The 20,937-nt window shown below is 47.8% G+C and overlaps 1 protein-coding gene across 13 annotated transcripts in view; it reads left to right on the top strand.

Annotated features, from left to right (window-relative positions):
* The window catches only part of P2RY6 (pyrimidinergic receptor P2Y6), a 57,800-nt gene extending 43,485 nt beyond the window's left edge, over window positions 1-14,315 (top strand). For 8 of the 13 annotated variants that reach the window (XM_066250525.1, XM_066250507.1, XM_066250511.1 and 5 more), the window contains 2 exons: window positions 5,292-5,355; window positions 7,271-14,315. In XM_066250525.1, the coding sequence (XP_066106622.1) occupies window positions 5,342-5,355; window positions 7,271-8,291 (1,035 nt within the window). In that variant the 5' untranslated portion in view covers window positions 5,292-5,341 and the 3' untranslated portion in view covers window positions 8,292-14,315. Of the gene's footprint in view, window positions 1-5,291; window positions 5,356-5,895; window positions 6,078-6,363; window positions 6,428-7,270 lie in introns of those variants that run through there. The other 5 variants (XM_066250543.1, XM_066250542.1, XM_066250554.1 and 2 more) reach the window with 2 other exon arrangements.
* The last annotated feature ends 6,622 nt before the right edge of the window (window positions 14,316-20,937 follow it).

Below are 20,937 nucleotides of genomic sequence, written 5' to 3'. Positions count from 1 at the left end.
AATTGATGCTTCTCATCTCTCTTTGTTCCTGTCTGTCTGTCCCTATATATCCCTCTCTCTGACTCTCTCTCTGTCACTGTAAAAAATAAAAATAAAAACCAATGCATGCCATTAACTGTAACAAAAAGAAATTAAAATTGCATTAAAAAAAAAACCCAGAAAATGAATGCATGAATGAAAGAATGGCCTACACATTCCTGGCTACAGTGGGGGACTGCCTTGCTTCCTCCTTGGCCTCCCCCTTGTGCCTGACTGTTCAGCTGGGCACCCAGAATCCTTCTAACTCATGGGATGAAGTCCCACAAAAAAACCTTTGGTAACTACAAGGTGATACAGTGTGTGGGATACAGACTAGAGAATCCAAACATCATTATTTTGCAATTGCTGACATCTGGGTAAAATCTATTTTTTTTAATTTATTTATTTATTTGCTTTTTTAGATTTTATTTATTCATTTTTATTAGAGAGAGAGGGGAGAGAGAGAGAGGGAGAGATAGAGAGAGAACAGGGGGACCAGCAGGAAGCATCAACTCCCATATGTGCCTTGACCAGGCAAGCCCAGGGTTTTGAACCGGCGACCTCAGCATTCCAGGTTGACGCTTTATCCACTGCGCCGCCACAGGTCAGGCCTTTTTAAATTTATTTATTTGAGAGAGAGAGGAAAGGAGAGAGAGAAACATCAATTTGTTGTTCCACTCATTTATGCATTCACTGGTTGATTCTTGTATGCGCTCTGATCAGGGATCACACCCGCAGCCAGGGTGTATCTGGACAACACTCTAACAAACAGCTACCCAGCCAGGGCTTGGTAAAATATTTTCATCAGAATCAAATTTTAAGTTGGAAGGTATTAGTGTGGGGAGTTATGTTTTGCTCTAATATAACTTTTTAAAATCTTGTAACTTTACTTAGCGAGTATATTCACATTAGGAATAGCTAACACATGCCCTGGGCCAAGCACTGAACTTCACAACAGCCCTATGAGGCAGGTACTATATTACCCCATTTTATAGGTGAGAAAACAGAGGCATGGAGGTTTAGTAATGAGCCTTAGGCCACACAACCAACATGTGGCAGAGCTGGGATTTGAACCTGGACATCTGGTCCAGAGCCCAACTACTCAGCTTTAACCCTCTATCACCCTCTGAGTGCATTTGCAGGACTTCATATTTTCCCTGGGGCTCAGTTTCTCCCATCTGTAAAACAGAGAAGGGGAGGATTTGACTCATTATCTTAACACATTGTTGACTGGCAATTTTACGCAGAAGTTATCTCATGTCACTGGCTATTTTTTCGTAATTGAATATGAAAGTGAAACAATCTAAATAAACTTCATTATGTATACTTTCTTTATACATAATGAATTTAAATGAAATTTTGTACATATCTGCTACATATTATATTTTATACATATTATATATATTTTAGTAATTTTTTTTGGTGTGGTATACTGTATAGCAATCACCTATGTGTAACGGTATGCAACATGTTTTGCAAATGTATCTGGTTTTGCTGCACTTTCCTTTTGAAACACACACTCTACACCAGGGGTCTCAAACTCGCGGCCTGCGGGCCACATGCAGCCCGCCAAACAATTTTGTGCGGCCCGCAGACTAATCCACGAAGTTCAAAATATTTTGGATAAAATTAAGTAAGCCTAGGGGCCTACTTGTATTTTTCATTTCTCTAGCATCCTAGCTAGATATTAGCTTAGTTAACGGCAGTTGTGATGTGAACTACAGTTTCTGGTCGTTTTGTGACACTGAGTAAACTGCATGTATGATTGTGCTTGTTGTACTGATTTTTTTTTTTGTTTTCAACTGCAGTGAGAAAAGTGTTGCATAACAGTTGCCTTTTGTAGACCTAGTGCGGCCCACCGAAAGGCTGTGATCTTGCTCTGCGGCCCACATGCTGAGTTGAGTTTGAGACCCCTGCTCTACACGTTCTAGTTGGATTTTTTTTTATACCAGTGGCTATTTTTTCTAAAACGTGCTCTTTTAGTTGCCCTGAAAGCCTAAAGGATGAATCAATGTAAGGAGCTCTCTTAGAAGTACCAGAAGTGTTAGGTTCTGAGCTGCACTCATTTGAACCAGCAGACATCCATTCCCTAGCTACTTCAAGTAGAAATTTTTTGTATTTTATTTTGTCTATTGTAATTACAGTAAATTTTGAATGCATTGACTAAAGCGCAATTGATCAGAAAGAATGTTACTTTTTTAGACCACTTTATACTTTTTCGAAAGATACTGCTGTTCGCTAAATATTGGTCTGCTCGATGGACTCCTTTCATGTATTTGTTGTAGTCTAATATGCACACAGGTTTAACTATATCTTCTGTAGAATCCCTTTTTTGCTTTCCAGTTGTTTTCATAGAGGCAGCGTGGATATTTGATATCATATTCACTAGTCTTTTATCTTTCCATGATATAAGGACAATGGGTCCTTTCTGTAAAAATGTCATTTCCCCTCTCTGAAGATTCTCTGACTTTTCTTTTAGTACTTTTGGCAAGCCATGGTTTTCTCTTATGGTACCACAGATTAGTGTTTTCTTTTCTAATAATACTTCAGCTGTAGAAATGCTGTTGTAGTAATTATCTTGGTATACATGATGCCAAGAATCAAGATATGGCTCTAAGACAGATACTATAGTTTCTTGCAGCCTTTTGCCTTCACCTGAATAAATCTCGAAGTTGCAAATGTATTTACTCTCACTTTCACAAAGCATTCTCACTAAAATCCATATTTTATTATTTTTGCTGGGTTATATGTTCTGAAGCTGATATGTTCTCTATATCAGTGGTCCCCAACCCCTGGGCCACAGACCGGTACCCATCCGTGGGCCATTTGGTACCGATCTGCAGAGAAAGAATAAATAACTTACATTATTTCCGTTTTATTTACATTTAAGTCTGAACGATGTTTTATTTTTTTAAAATGACCAGATTCCCTCTGTTACATCCGTCTAAGACTCACTCTTGACACTTGTCTCATAAGTTTGACAATTATATTTAAAAATACCACAGTTTTTACACCAGTCACATAATTTTATTTTGTGCAATTTATCCGTCCCACCCTAAAGGCCGGTCCGTGAAAATATTTTCTGACATTAAACTGATCCGTGGCCCAAAAAAGGTCGGGGACCACTGCTCTATATGGGGATATATAGATATTGCTTCATCTAGGGATAACTCCTGCTTAGGTACATACAAAGACTGAAATTTTAGAAGAAAGTAATCCAAAAAAAGCCTGGTTTTATACAGTCTTTATTAGATATATTTTGTGAACTATCACTAAGATGTAAAAATGTAAGAATTTGCTCGAACCTCATTCTGCTCGTAATTTTAGGAAATATTGGAGCTTCAACCAAAGGGCTCATTGATTAGTAATCCCTCTAATGTGATTTTTTCGTTTGTCCTATCAATACCAACAAACCGAGAAACTTCTTTTTTTTTTTTCTATAAAGTAAAGTTACTTCTCTACTTTATTTATTTATTTTTTTATTCATTTTAGAGAGGAGAGAGAGAGGGAGAGAAAGACAGAGAGAGAGAGGAGAGAGAGACAGGGGGGAGGAGCTGGAAGCATCAACTCCCATATGTGCCTTGACCAGGCAAGCCCAGGGTTTTGAACCGGCGACCTCAGCATTTCCAGGTCGACGCTTTATCCCCTGCACCACCACAGGTCAGGCCGAGAAACTTCTTTAAATTGGTATTGGTAACATTCGTCCATGGTACAGTTTTAGTAGACTTTTTTGTAAGATTGTTCCATTTGGTGGTGGTATAAACTGGTTTGAGAAACAACTTAATCAAAAAAAATCATAACAAAAAAGTAATTTTGTCACTTCCCTGATGCTCCCTGGATCAGTAAGGTCTGCGGTTACACCTGAAATATTTGAATAATCCTCCAAAGTTGGTGTAATATCATTTCAATCCACTCTTCTTCAAAATCACTTTCACTATCAGATCTTATTACATTTCTTTTTTTGTTGTTTTGGTGGTCTAATATCCGACTCATTACTGTCTTCCAATAAACTATCAATTTCTACATCACTACAATTTATTTCAAAGTCAATCAGATAAATTGTGTGCATATAATTCATTGAAAATTTCTTCACCTTCAAGATCCGTCATGGTTGAAACTTTTGTAATACTATAATTGTGATAAAACCTAAATATCGCCTGACCAGGCAGTGGCGCAGTGGATAGAGCGTCGGACTGGGATGCAGAGGACCCAGGTTCGAGACCCTGAGGTCGCCAGCTTGAGTGCGGGCTCATCTGGTTGAGCAAAAGCCCACCAGCTTGAAGCCAAGATCACTGGCTCCAGCAAGGGATTACTCGGTCTGCTGAAGGCCCGCGGTCAAGGCACATATGAGAAAGCAATCAATGAACAACTAAGGTGTTGCAACACGCAATGAAAAACTAATGATTGATGCTTCTCATCTCTCTCTGATCCTGTCTGTCTGTCCCTGTCTATCCCTCTCTCTGACTCACTCTCTGTTTCTGTAAAAAATAAATAAATAAAAAATAAAAATGAAAAAACCCCAACAAACCTAAATATCAAGAAAAGTCACTTTTCTTTCTTTCTTTCTTTCTTTTTTTTTTTTACAGAGACAGAGAGAGAGAGAGAGTCAGAGAGAGGGATAGATAGGGACAGACAAGAACAGAGAGATGAGAAGCATCAATGATTAGTTTTTCGTTGCGACACCTTAGTTGTTCATTGATTGCTTTCTCATATGTGCCTTGACCATGGGCCTTCAGCAGACTGAGTAACCCCTTGCTTGAGCCAGCGACCTTGGGTCCAAGCTGGTGAGCTTTTGCTCAAGCCAGATGAGCTCGTGCTCAAGCTGGCGACCTCGGGGTCTCGAACCTGGGTCCTTCGCATCCCAGTCAGACGCTCTATCCACTGCGCCACCGCCTGGTCAGGCCACTTTTTTTTATAATAAACTGAACACCACAAAGAAAGATTTTTCAATATCCTTGATATTGTATGTTCAAACTGCAAGCAGTTAGAAGATAGTCCAAGTTTAGACGGCTGGATACTGTGATTGTTTTTGTTGACCGTAGCTTTGATTTTGTGGTCTCACGCCTGGAGGAGTGGGAAGAAAAGGAGTCCATATCAGAATATAAGAAGGTGTGCTGTTTTTCAAACTTCGACCCTCAGGGCGAAGAGTCACAAATACAATAATCCTATATTACTCTGAGTTTCAAAAATTGAAATAGCTAATGCAAGTGCAAACACGAGTTAACTCGTGAGTGGTCAACAATGTGTTAATTAATAATGGCTTTGCCTTACAGGTCCACTGGAGTTAAGTGGTGAATTCACTCTAGACACCAGTAAATGTGGAATGCCAATTGGGAGGTAAGCATCAAGAAGTCAGACTTACCCCACCAGGGAACCCCTAAGGCATTTGTGCCACTGGCTCCCCCAAACCTCAGCCTGAAGAGATGAGTGGAGGGATAAGGTACAGGATAAAACAGCATGGCATGGAATTTATTAAGCATCTGCTCCATGTCAGGCCTATCATACATTTTACTGATGAGGACACAGGCCCAGAAAAGGAAAGTGGCATGCCCTGGGTTGAACAGCATAGAACAGGGGTCCCCAAACTACGGCCCGCGGGCCACATGCGGCCCTCTGAGGCCATTTATCCAGCCCCCGCTGCACTTCCAGAAGGGGCACCTCTTTCATTGGTGGTCAATGAAAGGAGCACATTGACCATCTCATTAGCCAAAAGCAGGCCCATAGTTCCCATTGAAATACTGGTCAGTTTCTTGATTTAAATTTACTTGTTTTTTTATTTTAAATATTGTATTTGTTCCCGTTTTGTTTTTTTACTTTAAAATAAGATATGTGCAGTGTGCATAGGGATTTGTTCATAGTTTTTTTTTATAGTCCGGCCCTCCAACGGTCTGAGGGACAGTGAACTGGCCCCCTGTGTAAAAAGTTTGGGGACCCCTGGCATAGAAGAAGGGAAGCCAGGACTTGAACCAGGCCTGCCTCATTCTGTGAAGCTGGCATGGAGCCTCTACATAGTATAGCCTATGTCCATGGGCTATACTAAGCTGCCTCCTCTGAGTCAGGTGATTGGGCTTGGGTTCCTGCTCCAGCTCAGACTCGGCTTTACTTCTATTTCACTGAGTAAAATTAAGTAGTGACTGCCTCCCCATTGTCTATGAATTTCCCTCCCTGTAAAGTAAGTTGATGTGGCTGCTCTCTCTGCCATTTGCCTTCAGGGAAGCTGTTTCTACTATAGCCACGAGAGGGCGCTGTGGCTTCAGTGCTCTGCCAGACCAGCCTCTGTATCTTTAAGTCAGCTGGAAGGAGGCTTAGGGACCTCCTGAATCCCCTCCTTTCCTCGTTTTACAGATAAGAAACTACAGCCAGAAGAAGGACCATGGCTTTGGAAGGTGGAGTCCTTGGTCAGCTCATGGTGTGTGGACATAGTTGATTCATTAAGAGTGACCGTGGCCCTCTGTACCCTGGGCCTGAGGCTGGGCTGTCACTCATAGAGAGGCACTGGACCTAGCGCTTCTCTTCAGGAGGTTCTGATCTGTGAAGGAGAGACAGGGGGCAGCCCCCTCTCCCCCATGACCACATCTCCAAACTCCAGGGTGCCTGGGGAAGCCCTGTATAACATGATTTAGCAGGCGTCCCCAAACTACGGCTTGTGGGCCACATGAGGCCCCCAGAGGCCATTTATCCGGCCCCTCACCGCACTTCTGGAAGGGGCACCTCTTTCATTGGTGGTCAGTGAGAGGAGCACTGTATGTGGCAGCCCTCCAACGGTCTGAGGGACAGTGAACTGGCCCCCTGTGTAAAAAGTTTGGGGACCCCTGATTAGAGCCTCTAACCTCATAACATTCTGAGAGGTAGGTGCAACATTCCCCCATTTTTCAGGTGGGAAAGCTGAGACTCAGAGAGGGTATATCAGTAGCTCAAGGTTGCATAGCTGGTAAGTTGGGATTCAAACCAATGTCCATCAATTTCCACTTACAGAGGAGAGACATTTGACTAAAGTTGTGAAGAATGAAAAGTTCACCAGGAAGTCTAGTGAGAAACAAATATTATAAAAAGAAAGTGGATTGGATTTCTCACAAGCTTGAGCTGTATTGTATTCCAGGTTTTTTCCTTGAAGTGAGGGCCTCTGGGGGCTGGTATCAGAGACAGTTTAGCTGGCGGGGAGGGGGGGGGGGGGTCAAGGCCCAGGGAGGGACAAGGGCCTACTTGGTGTCAGTGAATGTGGTCACTGACAGGTTATGTGTTGCTTCTCCAGCCTCTCCAGATGTAGGAAGCCCAGTCAGGCAGCCATGGAGTGGCACAATGGCACGAGCCAGGCTCTGGGCTCACCGCCGACCAACTGTGTCTACCAAGAGGACTTTAAGCGACTGCTGCTGCCACCTGTGTACTCAGTGGTGCTGGCGGCCGGCCTGCCGCTGAATATCTGTGTCATTGCCCAGATCTGCACCTCCCGCCGGGCCCTGACCCGCACGGCTGTGTACACCCTGAATCTGGCCCTGGCTGACCTGCTATATGCCTGCTCCCTGCCTCTGCTCATCTACAACTATGCCCAAGGTGACCACTGGCCCTTTGGCGACCTTACCTGCCGCCTGGTACGCTTCCTCTTCTACGCCAACCTACATGGCAGCATCCTCTTCCTCACCTGCATCAGCTTCCAGCGTTACCTGGGCATCTGCCACCCTCTGGCCCCCTGGCACAAGCGGGGGGGCCGCCGGGCTGCCTGGCTAGTGTGTGGGGCCGTGTGGCTGATTGTGACAACCCAGTGCCTGCCCACAGCCTTCTTTGCCGCCACAGGCATCCAGCGTAACCGCACTGTCTGTTACGACCTGAGCCCGCCCACCCTGGCCGTCCGATACTTGCCCTATGGCATGGCCCTCACAGTCGTCGGCTTCCTGCTGCCTTTTGCTGCCCTGCTGGCCTGCTACTGCCTTCTGGCCCGCCGTCTGTGCCGCCAGGGCGGCCCTGCAGGGCCGGTGGCCCAGGAGCGGCGTGGCAAGGCAGCCCGCATGGCTGTGGTGGTGGCAGCCGCCTTTGCCATCAGCTTCCTGCCTTTCCACATCACCAAGACAGCTTATCTGGCGGTGCGCTCTACACACGGGGTCCCTTGCCCCGTGCTGGAGGCCTTTGCGGCTGCCTACAAAGGCACGCGACCTTTCGCCAGTGCCAACAGCGTGCTGGATCCCATCCTCTTCTACTTTACCCAGAAGAAGTTCCGCCGGCGGCCACATGAACTACTCCAGAAACTCACAGCCAAGTGGCAGCGGCAGGGTCGCTGAGTCCACTGGGGCAGGACACCGGGGCCTGGACAGCCGTAGCGTTTGCCATTGTGGCTTGGGTTGCCAAAAGCCTGACCAGCCCTAAAACGTGCAGAGAATTAGAGCTAAGCTCAGCTGGGCATGGAGTGACAGACCCCAAAATCTCAGCAACAACTATTTATTGAGCCCCTTCTCTGGACCAGGCCCTGTGGGCACAGAAACAGGCCTGAGCCTGGCTCTCCAGAAGGTCCCAGTCAGCCATGGAGAGTTGGGGAGGCCATGTGAAAAAATACAGTATGACATGTACCGTTATTGAGGAGTGTGCTGCATGCTTTGGAGTCACCAATAAGGGAGTGAAGGATGATGGGAGGGAGAAGTTGGCTTCTGGGAAGAGGCGTTTCAGCTGGGTTCTGATGGGTGAATATGAGCTGAGTGTGATGTTCCCTTCATTCAGCAAGACTTTACTGACACCTTCTGTTCGGGCCTGGGTTAGTTCTGGGGCCCCAAAAGAACCAGGCCCAGCCCTGCCCCATGCAGGCTCCCCATTACTGGAGGTCTGACACAGTGATGTCAAGGCTGTGACTGGGGAAGCATGACTGGGGCAGGAGTGCCCAGGGGGTGCCCCTGACCCAGGCCAAGCAGTCAGGAAAGAGCTTTTTGGGGAGAGGGAAGGGAGCATCTGAACCAGATGTTAAAGGCTAATGGGAACTCGGGGTATCCTCTATGCCTGGGACACCTCCACCAGGCCCCCAACTGAGGGGAACTAGTCCTTGTTATTTCATCATTGCTTCATTCTAAAAGAAGTCGGCTGCTTGAGGAGACCCAGCAGCACCCCAGGGCCATCAGGAGGCTGCTACGTGGAGGTTCTGTGGTCAGGAGCCTTCTGACCAGTCTGAAGAGACTGCTCCTGCTGGGTTCCTCTGTTCTGCCTCCGAGCTCCATCCTCTGGCCTGCGGGTGCCTGGAGGCCATCTCAATACAGAGGCATCTCAAACACAGACTTGAGCCTTAAAAAGTCTTGGAAAGGCATCTTCACTGAAGGTCCCGAGGAGGCAGCAAAGGGGAATTATACCAGGCAAAGCCCTTCCAAGTCCTCACCTGCTCTCCCCCTGCATGTCTCTCCTCTCAGCCACACCTCTGCAAATCCTTATCCTCTCTGCTCTTTTTCCTTATCTCTCCCCCCCCCCATTCCCCTCACTTCTCTAGGGCTTTATTCCCCCCTGTGGAACAATCTGGCCTGCCCTTGGCTATTGGTATACCACACAGACCCTATACAGGACAGAAGCAGCCTGGCAAAGGGACTTCCCTTTTAGAAGGTAGAGGAACAACCAGGGAAGGGAAAGACTATATAACGAATTCCATACTTTCCTTTTGGCCCTGCCTAATCTCCAAGGTTGTTGGGGAATGGGGGCCTTCAGAGGGCGGCTCTGGGGGAGTTAAACTCCATAGAGATGACAGAGGTATACTTGCAGCTGGTAGAGGAAGTGGGAAGACCAGGCCCAGCCCACCTTGGGAGTCCATTACAAGTGCCGTTGCTGGAGAGGCTGTTTCTCCCCCCACCCAAGTGAGAAGCAGGGAGGCAGAGAGACAGACTCCCGCATGTGCCTGACCAGGATCCACTGGCACGCCCACCAGGGGTTGATGCTCTGCCCATCTGGGGCATTGCTCCACTGCAACTGGAGCCATTCTAGCGCCTGAGGCAGAAGCCATGGAGCCATCCTCAGCACCCGGGCCAACTTTCTCCAATGGAGCCTTGGCTGTGGGAGGGGAAGAAATAGAGAGGAAGGAGAGGGGGAGGGGTGGAGAAGCAGATGGGTGGTTCTCCTGTGTGCCCTGGCCGGGAATCGAACCCAGGATTTCCATATGCCGGGCTGATGCTTTACCGCTGAGCTAGCCGGCCAGGGCTGCAATTTTTTTTTAAAGATTTTATTTATTGGTTTTACAGAGGGGTGGGGGATGTAAAGTGAGAAGTATCAATTTATAGTTGCTTCATTTTAGCTCTTCATTGATTGCTTGTCGTATGTGTTTTGACCAGGCAAGCCCAGGATTTCAAACCAGGGATGATGCTTATCCAGGTCGATGCTTAACCGCTGCACCACCACAGACCAGGCAGAGAGGCTGACAGTTTGGACAGAAGGAACTTAGATTCTTTGGGCCACAGTGAGATAGACATGTGGGGATGTCAGAAGATAGAGGCTAGTCCTTATTCTCTAAATGGCACCATGCTATGCCTAGCAGAACAGATATCTATCTTACATCCTGTTCCAAGTCTCGACACCAGACTCTTTGGTTACCTGTGATGAGGGAGTGGGGGAGAGAGCGAGCAGAAGGCAGAGGGCCCAGGCTGAACCTCTGTAAAGACCCAGATAACTGTCAAGAACTGTGACCTTATGGTAACTTTTTCACAAGTGGGCCACAGGTAAATTCCATTCCCAGCTTCCCTTTGCGACACAGAATAGCTAGACTCCAGAACCAGACCCCCTTGGTGTGTATGCTGGCTGTACCATTTACTAGCTGTGTTGTTCTGGGCAAGTTATTTAACTTATTTGTACTCTAACTTCCCTAACTGTAAAATGGGAAAATAATGAGACCTATCTTGTAAAGTTGTATTAAATTACTTAATATGTGCAAAGCACTCAGTACAGAGTGAGCATGTGATGAATGTTGCTCTTATAATGATACTTGCTTTTTTGCCACAGGTTCCTCCATCTCTTGGTATAGGCATAGAAGGTGTCTACACAAGGGACTTCAAGCTATGGATTGTCTCCTCCTTCCTTACCTAGAAGGCAGCTAGTCTTAAGAAGAAAAATAACAAAAAGTCAGCACACTTTTTTTTTTTTTTTACAGAGACAGAGTCAGAAAGAGGGACAGATAGGGACAGACAGACAGGAATGGAGAGAGATGAGAAGCATCAATCATTAGTTTTTCGTTGTGACACCTTAGTTGTTCATTGATTGCTTTCTCATATGTGCCTTGACCGTGGGCCTTCAGCAGAAATAGTAACCCCTTGCTCAAGCCAGCGACCTTGGGTCCAAGCTAGTGAGCTTTGCTCAAACCAGATGAGCTCAAGCTGGCGACCTCAGGGTCTCGAACCTAGGTCCTCTGGATCCAGTCCAACGCTCTATCCACTGCGCCACCGCCTGGTCAGGCTGAAAAAAGTCAGCACACTTTTTGAAAAACAAGAGCCATAACTCATGAGCCCCAGCTGTTTCTATAAGGACGAATATTTCTTACACCATTACTAGGGACTCCAAGCATCATTTGAGGGTCTTGAATTCCTCCTTTTCTTCTCACTCCTTTTGTCTCTTTCATCCCCTTTCTCCCTATTCTCCCTCCTCACTTTACCCAGAGCACACGCAGTGATTGGGTGGGAGGCGAGGGCTTACCCTGAGGATGTCTGCTTGCTGGGGTGGGAAGAAAGGCAGGGGTGTAGAGGTGGGATATGTTGAGGGGCAGGAGGCCACAAAGGTTCAAAGGGCTCCAAGGTGACTTTTCCATGGGTTTGAGAAGACTTCCCAGGGGATGGAGCAGTGCAGCTGGATCTTGAAATATGTATGTAATTAGACTGAGGGAGAGAGGGTCAGGGTGTTCCTGGTACAGAGAAAAGCACAGGCAAAGGCAAGGAGGCTGTTGGATGAAGCACAGGAAGGGTCGTAGCCCGAGGATGAGGCTGGAGAGTTGGCACGGCAAGAGACTGCGCACTTGATGCCAGGCCAGGGAAGCAGTGGGAGACTACAACAGTGACAGCAGTGACCGCCTGCTTTGCTCTGCAGGCTGAGGGCACCATGCAGTGTGCTGTACATACATCTTCTCATTTAATCCTTATAATAACTTCTTTCATAGGTGGGGAAACTGAGGCCCAGATGTAGGAACTGATATGCCAAGGTCATACTGCCTTTCTCTAACCCAGATACGAGATCCCTCCTGCCTCATCCTCGCTCCCTTTCTTTTTTTTTTTTTTTTAAGATTTTATTTTTATTCATTTTAGAGAGGAGAGAGAGAGAGAAGGGGGGGAGGAGCAGGAAGCATCAACTCCCATATGTGCCTTGACTGGGCAAGCCCAGGATTTTGAACCAGCGACCTCAGCCTTCCAGGTAGATGCTTTATCTGCTGCGCCACCACAGGTCAGGCACCCCCTGCCCTTTCCGTACTGGCTTCCAAGTGCCCACTGCCCCACCCAGTCTCAGGGAAGTTGTCACAGACAGCGGATTCCAACCAGAATAGCAGTTCTCTTTTAGTTGGGCACATGAGCCCCAGGGTGCACACTATTTCCCAGGCTCTTTGTGGCTGGTATGGCCAGGGAACTCACTCCTGGTCAATGTGATATGAGCTAAGTGCCTTAGGGAGTTTAACATGGGAGTAGGATGTCTTTTAGGGAGTGTCTGTTCTTTGCCTTTCTTCCCTTCTTGCTATTCACAACATGAACATGACAGCGGGAGCACCATCTTCTTGGACCAGAGGGCAAGGGTGCTTTCTGTGGCTGGTGGAGCAGTGGAGCAGGAAGCTGGAGGCGGCTTGGGTCTCTGACCATTCCAGTGTGGGGTCATCAAAATCCAGATTTTTGCACGAGACATTAAGTATCTATCATTTTTAAGCCCTAGTTGTTTAGATCTTTGTTGCCCACAGCCCAAACTAATCCCTCTACTCAGGTTCCATCCTGAGATGGTAGGTTTAGGTAGAGGCCAGGCAGTGTTCTTAACTGAGGAGACTTTCATCTGGTTGGGACCTAGCAGTCAACAGGGTCTGGAGACACCTGGGACAGCTTTATGAAAAAGGTGCAAAGCCGCCGGTTCGAAACCCTGGGCTTGCCTGGTCAAGGCACATATGGGAGTTGATGCTTCCTGCTCCTCCCCCTTCCCTCTCTCTCTCTCTATCCCTCTCTCTCCTTTCTAAAATGAATAAAAAACAAACAAACAAACAAAAAGGTGCAAAGCCTGGGATGTGGTTAACCCCTTTTTGACTAGAATCTGAGGGGGTAGATGGGCTTCTTGAGGGAAAGAGTAAAAAAAAAATGGAGTGGGGGCACCTTGACCTGTGGTGGCACAGTGAATAAAGTGCTGACCTGGAACACTAAGGTCATTGGTTTTAAACCCTGGACTTGCCTGGTCAAGGCACATAGGAAAGTAGATGCTTCCTGCTCCTCCCCCCCCCCCTCCCCCTTTCTCCCTCTCTCTCTCCCTCTCTCCAAAGATGAGTAAATAGGCCCTGGCCAGTTGGCTCAGCAATAAAGCATTGGCCCGAATGTGTATGTCCCAGGTCTGAATTCTGGTCAGGGCACACAGGAGAAGTGACCATTTGCTTATCCACCCCCTCCTTCTTTCTATCTCTCTCTTCCCATTCTGCAGCCATGGTTCGGTTGAAGCAAGTTGGCCCTGGGCGCTGAGGATGGTTCCATGGCCTTGCCTTAGGCACTAAAATTGAGCAACGCCCCAGATGGGCAGGGTATCACCCCATAATAGGGGCTTGCTGGGTGGATCTAGGTCAGGGCACATGTAGGAGAGTCTGTCTCTCTGGCTCCCCACTTTTCACTTAAAAAATTTTTTTTTTAATGAATAAATAAAATCTAAAAAGGGGGAACCTGGATAGAGTCCTGGAATACTGACATTAGGGGGTGTAATGCTGGTGGCCGAGGCAAGAAGGTCCACATTGGATTCAGGCAGACAGTAGATAAACTGCGGAGCAAGAAAGCATTGGGCCATTACCATTTAACAGGTTCTTACAATAGCGGATGAGTAAACAGGCAGATGAAAACCTCTTCTCACAGCAGCAAGGTAACAAACAGCAAAAGGATCCCTCACAGTGGTGGGCAGGCAATCCACAATCCGCAATCCACCCTGAGTGCAAGCACCTTACATACGTGGTCCCCAACCTTTTTTGGGCCACGAACCGGTTTAATGTCAGAAAATATTTTCACGGACCGGCCTTTAGGGTGGGACGGATAAATGTATCACGTGACTGAGACAAGCGTCAAGAGTGAGTCTTAGACGGATGTAACAGAGGGAATCTGGTCATTTTTAAAAAATAAAACATTGTTCAGACTTAAATATAAATAAAACGGAAATAATGTAAGTTATTTATTCTTTCTCTGCGGACCAGTACCGGTCCACGGCCCGGGGGTTGGGGACCACTGCCTTACATAGACTGTCCACATGTGGCGTTGCCATGGGCTCACACACTAATCAAATGAAGTGCTTATAGCTGGTAAACCAGTGAGTAAGCCTAACACAGATGTTTTCCCCGCATTCCACCCATTCCAACCCTTTAGGGCTGCTCACCTCACAATCTACATGACAGATATCTTCCACGACTGTCCCTGTGTGAGGAGTGAGGTATATTATAGAAACAAACAAACTACAGCAACAGCACAAGTTATACAATAATTCCAAAGGTGCCCTTCACAATGTCTTCCCTGAGCACTCTGCCCAGAGTTAACTGGAGGCCCACCTCTAACTTGCTACCCCACAGTGAGTGGGAGGGCCTGTGTAGTGCAGGGCTATGTCCATTGAAGAAAATGCCCTTGGTGCATCTCTGCAACTGGTTGGGAGTAGCTTCCCAGTGCAAGAGGGCCTCCACAGGTACCCCCCCCCCATCAAGGTCTCTCATAGTACTGTCCACAAGTGGCATGTCCGTCAAGCAAGGGAGCCAGTGATCCCCTTTGGTCACAGTCCAAGAACGCGTTACACCACTCAGTGATCAGTCCATGATAGACAGCCCAGCTGTGTGCAAATCACCAAGGTAAAGGCCCATTACAGGCAACTAGCCATACAGCTCTTTATTAATGGGTCTCAGCACCTTTCCATAAACTCTCTGTCCATTGCCACAAGCCCCATCCAAACCCCTCAGCAAGCTCACAGGGCCTGAGGGGGGTTAAACACATTCGAGGCCTGTGCTGCCATGACAGTTCTCTTCTGCTGCTGCAGCAAAAAAGCATCTATTACCCTCTAATGCCAACACCTGCAGTGCATTAGAAGGGGATCAGTGGACTGCCAATTTCACACGGGGTCTCTGGCCCCTGCCCATCCCCATTGGATGGGTCCCTCGGCCTATCCCCTATTCAAACTGAGATAATGGGTCTTGGGGATCCTCCTCTTCCACAGATGTCTCCAACAAGTAATCCTGCTGGGGCCACCCACTCCCCCCATTCTTTCAGTGGCTGGAACCTGTTCCGGTCAAGCTGCCACTGTAACTCTGACAGGACTTTATTAGACCTGCCGTCCAAGTTCTATCAGCCCTGGCCGCAATAAAATCTACCCATATCTGTGTTCAGGTAGCCTTTACAGGCCCCTTTCTCTTGTTAGTTGGGGCAGGGGGCAGTACAGGCATCGGCCTGCACAGCCTTACAGGCCTGTGCCGTCTCCAGCTCCCCCAAATCCACTACTGTCTGTGTAACCACGTTGATGGGCTGCCCACATAAGGGCTCAAGATAGCCACTAGTGACCCATAAAGGGCTGCTGGGGCTTTACAGAGAATAAGGTCCCTCATTCCTGCTGTAAACATTTCCTCATATGGCCCGTGGGGCCTCGGGTTAAAAGCAACATTCTTCATACATAGTTTCCAAAGGACCTGGGGCAGCTCACTATAGGACTGCCACTGATTCACTGCGCCCAGCAAGTCCCAGCATTCTGCCAGACTATACGAATGGCAACCATAACACATTCTAATAGGGTATGGTTTCCTGGGTTGTCATGGCAGTTTTGAAGACAATGCCTCAAGGGGGAGTGTATGTTAATGGCAGCCAGTTTCTCCGTCTCTGTTCAGAGAGCATGATGCCATCCACCCACTACGTCTCACAACCTCAGCAACCAGGCTGCCAGGGGCTCAGTGGGTTTCTGCTTGAATTTTACCCCTAACTCCATCAGCTCTGCCTGGGTGTAAGGCCAGACCACAGAGGGCTCCACCACCTGAAGCTACCAGGTTTTTACCTTCTGCATGACCACTGGCTGGGCTCTCAGTCTGCGGATGGCAATTTCAGCCTGAACTTCCTCATCAGAAGAGGAAAAGTTGGAAACACTTGCTCCTGCTGACACAGAGCCACTCCACCAACATGGATGCAGCTCTTTCTTCAGTGCCTACTTTTGCTCCTGTGGCTGCTGGCTCTTGGCCTGAAGCTGAGACTTAAGCTCTTAAACCCACAGTTGTTTCTCTAACAACTACTGCTGCCAACGTTCAGCTTCCAGGGCAAATTGCAGCTCACAAAACCATAATTCCTTCTCCAAAGACCATTCCAGCTCTAGGCACCGTTGGTGCTCAGCCTGTATCTCACACTGCAGCTCTCAAACACGGTCAGCCTCCTTCTCCAGTGCTCACTTCAGTTCACACTGTCATTGGCACTTGGTCTCTTCTGACAGGGCTGTAAAAAACACCCAGCCCACAGCCCCCCAAATGACAGCCACAGGGACCCATACACTGGAGAACAATGACCACTCCTCTAACCCACCCTTCAAGGGTGTTGGTGGCTCCATACCAATCTTATCTGAATCCTGTCTGCTATGCCAGATGTAATGCTGGCAGCCGAGGCCAGGCAGGTCCACATTGGATTCAGGCAGATGATAGAGAAACTGCAGACCAGAAAGCATTGGGCCATTCCCATTTAATAGTCTTGCAATGGTGGATGAGCAAACAGGCAGGGGAAAAACTTCTTCTCATGACAGTAGGTGACAAACAGCAAAAACAGACCCTCACAGTGGCAGCAGGCAATCCACAACCCACCATTCACCACCTGCAATCCTCCCTCAGTGCAAGCACCCATAGCCTTACATAGACTATATACACATGGCACTGCCACATGCTCATGCACTAATCAAGCAAAGTGCTTGTAGCTGGTAAACCAGTGAGCAAGGCTAACACAGCTGTTTTCCCCACAGGGGGCTGGCTAGAGAGGAAAAGGAGCCAGAGAGGTAGAGGAAGAAGCTTGGCAGTCTCTAAATGATGGTGACATGATGAGGCAGTGGAGTTGGGTGAAGGAGGGAAGGGCTGGAGGGAAGTGAAGGTGATAGGTGGAGAAGTAGAGGAAGGTTATGAGGGAGGCCAGGCCCTGGAAAGGCATTCAGTAATAGAAGACAGGGGGCCAGGGGTGCAGTGCCAGGATGGGAGCCAGAGAGTCAAGAACCAGGGCTTGATTTGGCGAGCTTTACACTCAAAGCAGGTAAAGCCCAGGGACATCAGATCTATCCTAGCAATGCATGCAGCTGCCTCCTCCCTCCCTCCCTCATTTGTTTAACAAACATTCTCTGTGCTCATCTGAGATGGTGCTGGGAACATGGAGGCAGCTGAGAGACCCAGACTCTACCCTCAGAAAAAATCCAGGGGCTGGGGTTGCAGACAAAGAAACAGTTCATCTAGTAAATATTTACTGAGCACCTATTGTATGCCAGGCATCATGCTGGCAGCAAGTCCCTGCCCTCAGGGAGCTCCTACTCTGATGGAGAATGACAATAATGAAATAAACACCTATACATCTGGATCATTACAGTCAGAGAGAAGAGTTCACAGAAACATACAGAGGGCCAGGGGCAAAGAAGGTCTCACTAGGGAGATAATAAGCTCTCGGAATGATCAGGAGATGCTGGGGAGCACTGGGGCCCTGACCCAGCTTGAGGGACAGAGGTTTCTTAGCTGAGGCCTATAGGCCTCAGAAAGTATTAGCTTACTACAGAAGGACTGTTACTAATTCTGTGACTTTGAACAAGCCCCTTCACTTCTCTGAGCCTGTTTCCTTGCCTGTAAAAAAAAATGTAATAGTTCTATCAGCTCTCCCTAAACCATCAGGGGTATCGAGCATGGAAAGGTTAGGGCAGAATTTTCATAAAGTAAAACAAAGTATTATAACCCAACAGAAGAATGGACAAGATGCATAAACAGGCACTTCACAGACAAATACAGATAATCAAAAAACAGAAAAGATGTTAAATTCTAACTTGACAATGCCTACTCATGTTGAGTAGCCATATGGCCCACTGCCCTGAGCACTTCTGCAAATGCACACCTGGAGTGTGTATGCTCAGAGCAGCCTTGTTCACAAGGGCAAACACCTGGAAACATTCAAATGCCCATCCACTAGAGTGGATGAATACACTGGGCTATTTCACATATTAGAATGCTGCATGCAGCCAGAATGCACTACACTGACATACAACAATATGGATAAACCTTAGTAATATAATAATAAGTAAAAAGAAATCCCAAAAATTATATACAGAAAAATGCCCTTTTTTCAAACTTAAAAACAACTAAAATTAAAATATATGTTTTAAGTAAATACACAGACGCAATAAAACTATATGAAAAGGGAATGCTGGACACAGGAGGTGACAGTTACCTTGGCTGGTGAGGCGGCAGGGGAACAGGTGGTGTGGGAACTATATGAGATGTAGGACATTGTAAAGGTTGTAGTTGTGGGGGTTTTTTTCTTTTTTTTTGGTGGGAGTTAATTAAATAACTAATGAGAATGTGTCATTCACAAAAGGGTATAAATAATCCAATTCTGTGCACTTGAGTTCTAATTATACCAGAAAGGAACAGCACTTTTTCAGGTCATTTTCATTTCTATTTGACTTTGGAATAGAGTCAGGAGCCAGAGCTCTTTCCTGGAGCTAACTGCTTCTCAGAGTCCTCTTAATCCTCACCTATCTCCTCCTTAAGTACCCGAGGCCTAACATTGGCCGTGACTTTGACCATCATAACCTTCCCATCTTGATTTTTCTAAGGCAGGGGTTCCCAAACTTTTTACACAGGGGGCCAGCTCACTGTCCCTCAGACTGTTGGATGGCCGGACTATAAAAAAAACTATGAACAAGGCCCTGGCCGGTTGGCTCAGCGGTAGAGCGTCGGCCTAGCGTGCAGAGGACCCAGGTTCGATTCCCGGCCAGGGCACACAGAAGAAGCGCCCATTTGCTTCTCCACCCCTCCGCCGCGCTTTCCTCTCTGTCTCTCTCTTCCCCTCCCGCAGCCAAGGCTCCATTGGAGCAAAGATGGCCCGGGCGCTGGGGATGGCTCCTTGGCCTCTGCCTCAGGCGCTAGAGTGGCTCTGGTCGCAACATGGCGACGCCCAGGATGGGCAGAGCATCGCCCCCTGGTGGGCAGAGCGTCGCCCCTGGTGGGCGTGCCGGGTGGATCCCGGTCGGGCGCATGCGGGAGTCTGTCAGACTGTCTCTCCCTGTTTCCAGCTTCAGAAAAATGAAAAAAAAAAAAAAAAAAAACTATGAACAAATCCCTATGCACACTGCACATATCTTATTTAAAAATTTTATTTTATTTATTCATTTTAGAGAGGAGAGAGAGAGACAGAGAGGAGAGAGAGAAGGGGGAGGAGCAGGAAGCATCAACTCCCATATGTGCCTTGACCAGGCAAGCCCAGGGTTTCGAACCAGCGACCTCAGCATTTCCAGGTCGACGCTTTACCCACTGTGCCACCACAGGCAGGTCAGGCAACACATATCTTATTTTAAAGTAAAAAAACAAAACGGGAACAAATAAAATATTTAAAATAAAGAACAAGTAAATTTAAATCAACAAACTGACCACTATTTCAATGGGAACTCTGGGCCTGCTTTTGGCTAATGAGATGGTCAATGTCTGGTTCCATATTTGTCACTGCTAGCCATAACAAATGATATGATGTGCTTCCAGAGCCATGACGCGTGTGTCCGGTGTCACCGGAAGTAGTACTATATGTGAGCGACGCTGCGCTGCACAGGATGCGGATGCATCCTCTCACTGACCACCAATGAAAGACGTGCCCCTTCCAGAAGTGCAGCGGAGCCCGATAAATGGCCTCAGAGGGCTGCATGCGGCCCACAGGCCGTAGTTTGGGGACCCCTGCTCTAAGGGATTCTATAGCTCTGATCTTGCTGAGTAGACTCATGGAATAGATGGGTTATTGTTTTCATTCCCTTTTCACAGGTGACAAACCTGAGGCCCAAAGGAAAACAGTGACCTGCTAGGTTCACCGGCACATCTATAAGGGTGATTGCATTGGGTCTGACTCTAGACACACAGTACAGTGTTCCTCTGTCCACCCTGATGTTCAGCACTCCCAGCCCCCTCCTAGATGACTCTTTTGAAGTCTAAAAAGGCCCAGGTCCCTCTGTGCCGGGAACATGACCTTGTCTCATCCTAAATCAGAAGGGGTTAGGTGTGGGAGGGTTCATAAAGTGCTGCAAGCAGCCAAGCCACTTTTCTGATTGGGTAAGCCCATATTGATGGAGGTCCAGCCTAGATCCTTAAACACCCTGCCTCCCCACCAAGGGGATTCTTTTTTTTTTCTTTTTTTTTTTTTTTTCTGAAGCTGGAAAAGGGGAGAGACAGTCAGACAGACTCCCGCATGCGCCCGACCGGGATCCACCCGGCACGCCCACCAGGGGCAACGCTCTGCCCACCAGGGGGCGATGCTCTGCCCCTCCCCTGCTTCGCTCTGCTGCGACCAGGGCCACTCTAGCGCCTGGGGCAGAGGCCAAGGAGCCATCCCCAGCGCCCGGGCCATCTTTGCTCCAATGGAGCCTCGGCTGTGGGAGGGGAAGAGAGAGACAGAGAGGAAGGAGGAGGGGGGGTGGAGAAGCAAATGGGCGCTTCTCCTATGTGTCCTGGCCGGGAATCAAACCCGGGTCCCCTGCATGCCAGGCTGACGCTCTACCGCTGAGCCAACCGGCCAGGGTCACCAAGGGGATTCT

The sequence above is a fragment of the Saccopteryx bilineata genome, chromosome 1, assembly GCF_036850765.1.
Source record: "Saccopteryx bilineata isolate mSacBil1 chromosome 1, mSacBil1_pri_phased_curated, whole genome shotgun sequence".
Lineage (NCBI taxonomy): Eukaryota > Metazoa > Chordata > Mammalia > Chiroptera > Emballonuridae > Saccopteryx > Saccopteryx bilineata.
Note: the sequence above shows the minus strand (reverse complement) of the source record. Positions and strands in the feature narration are given on the sequence as shown.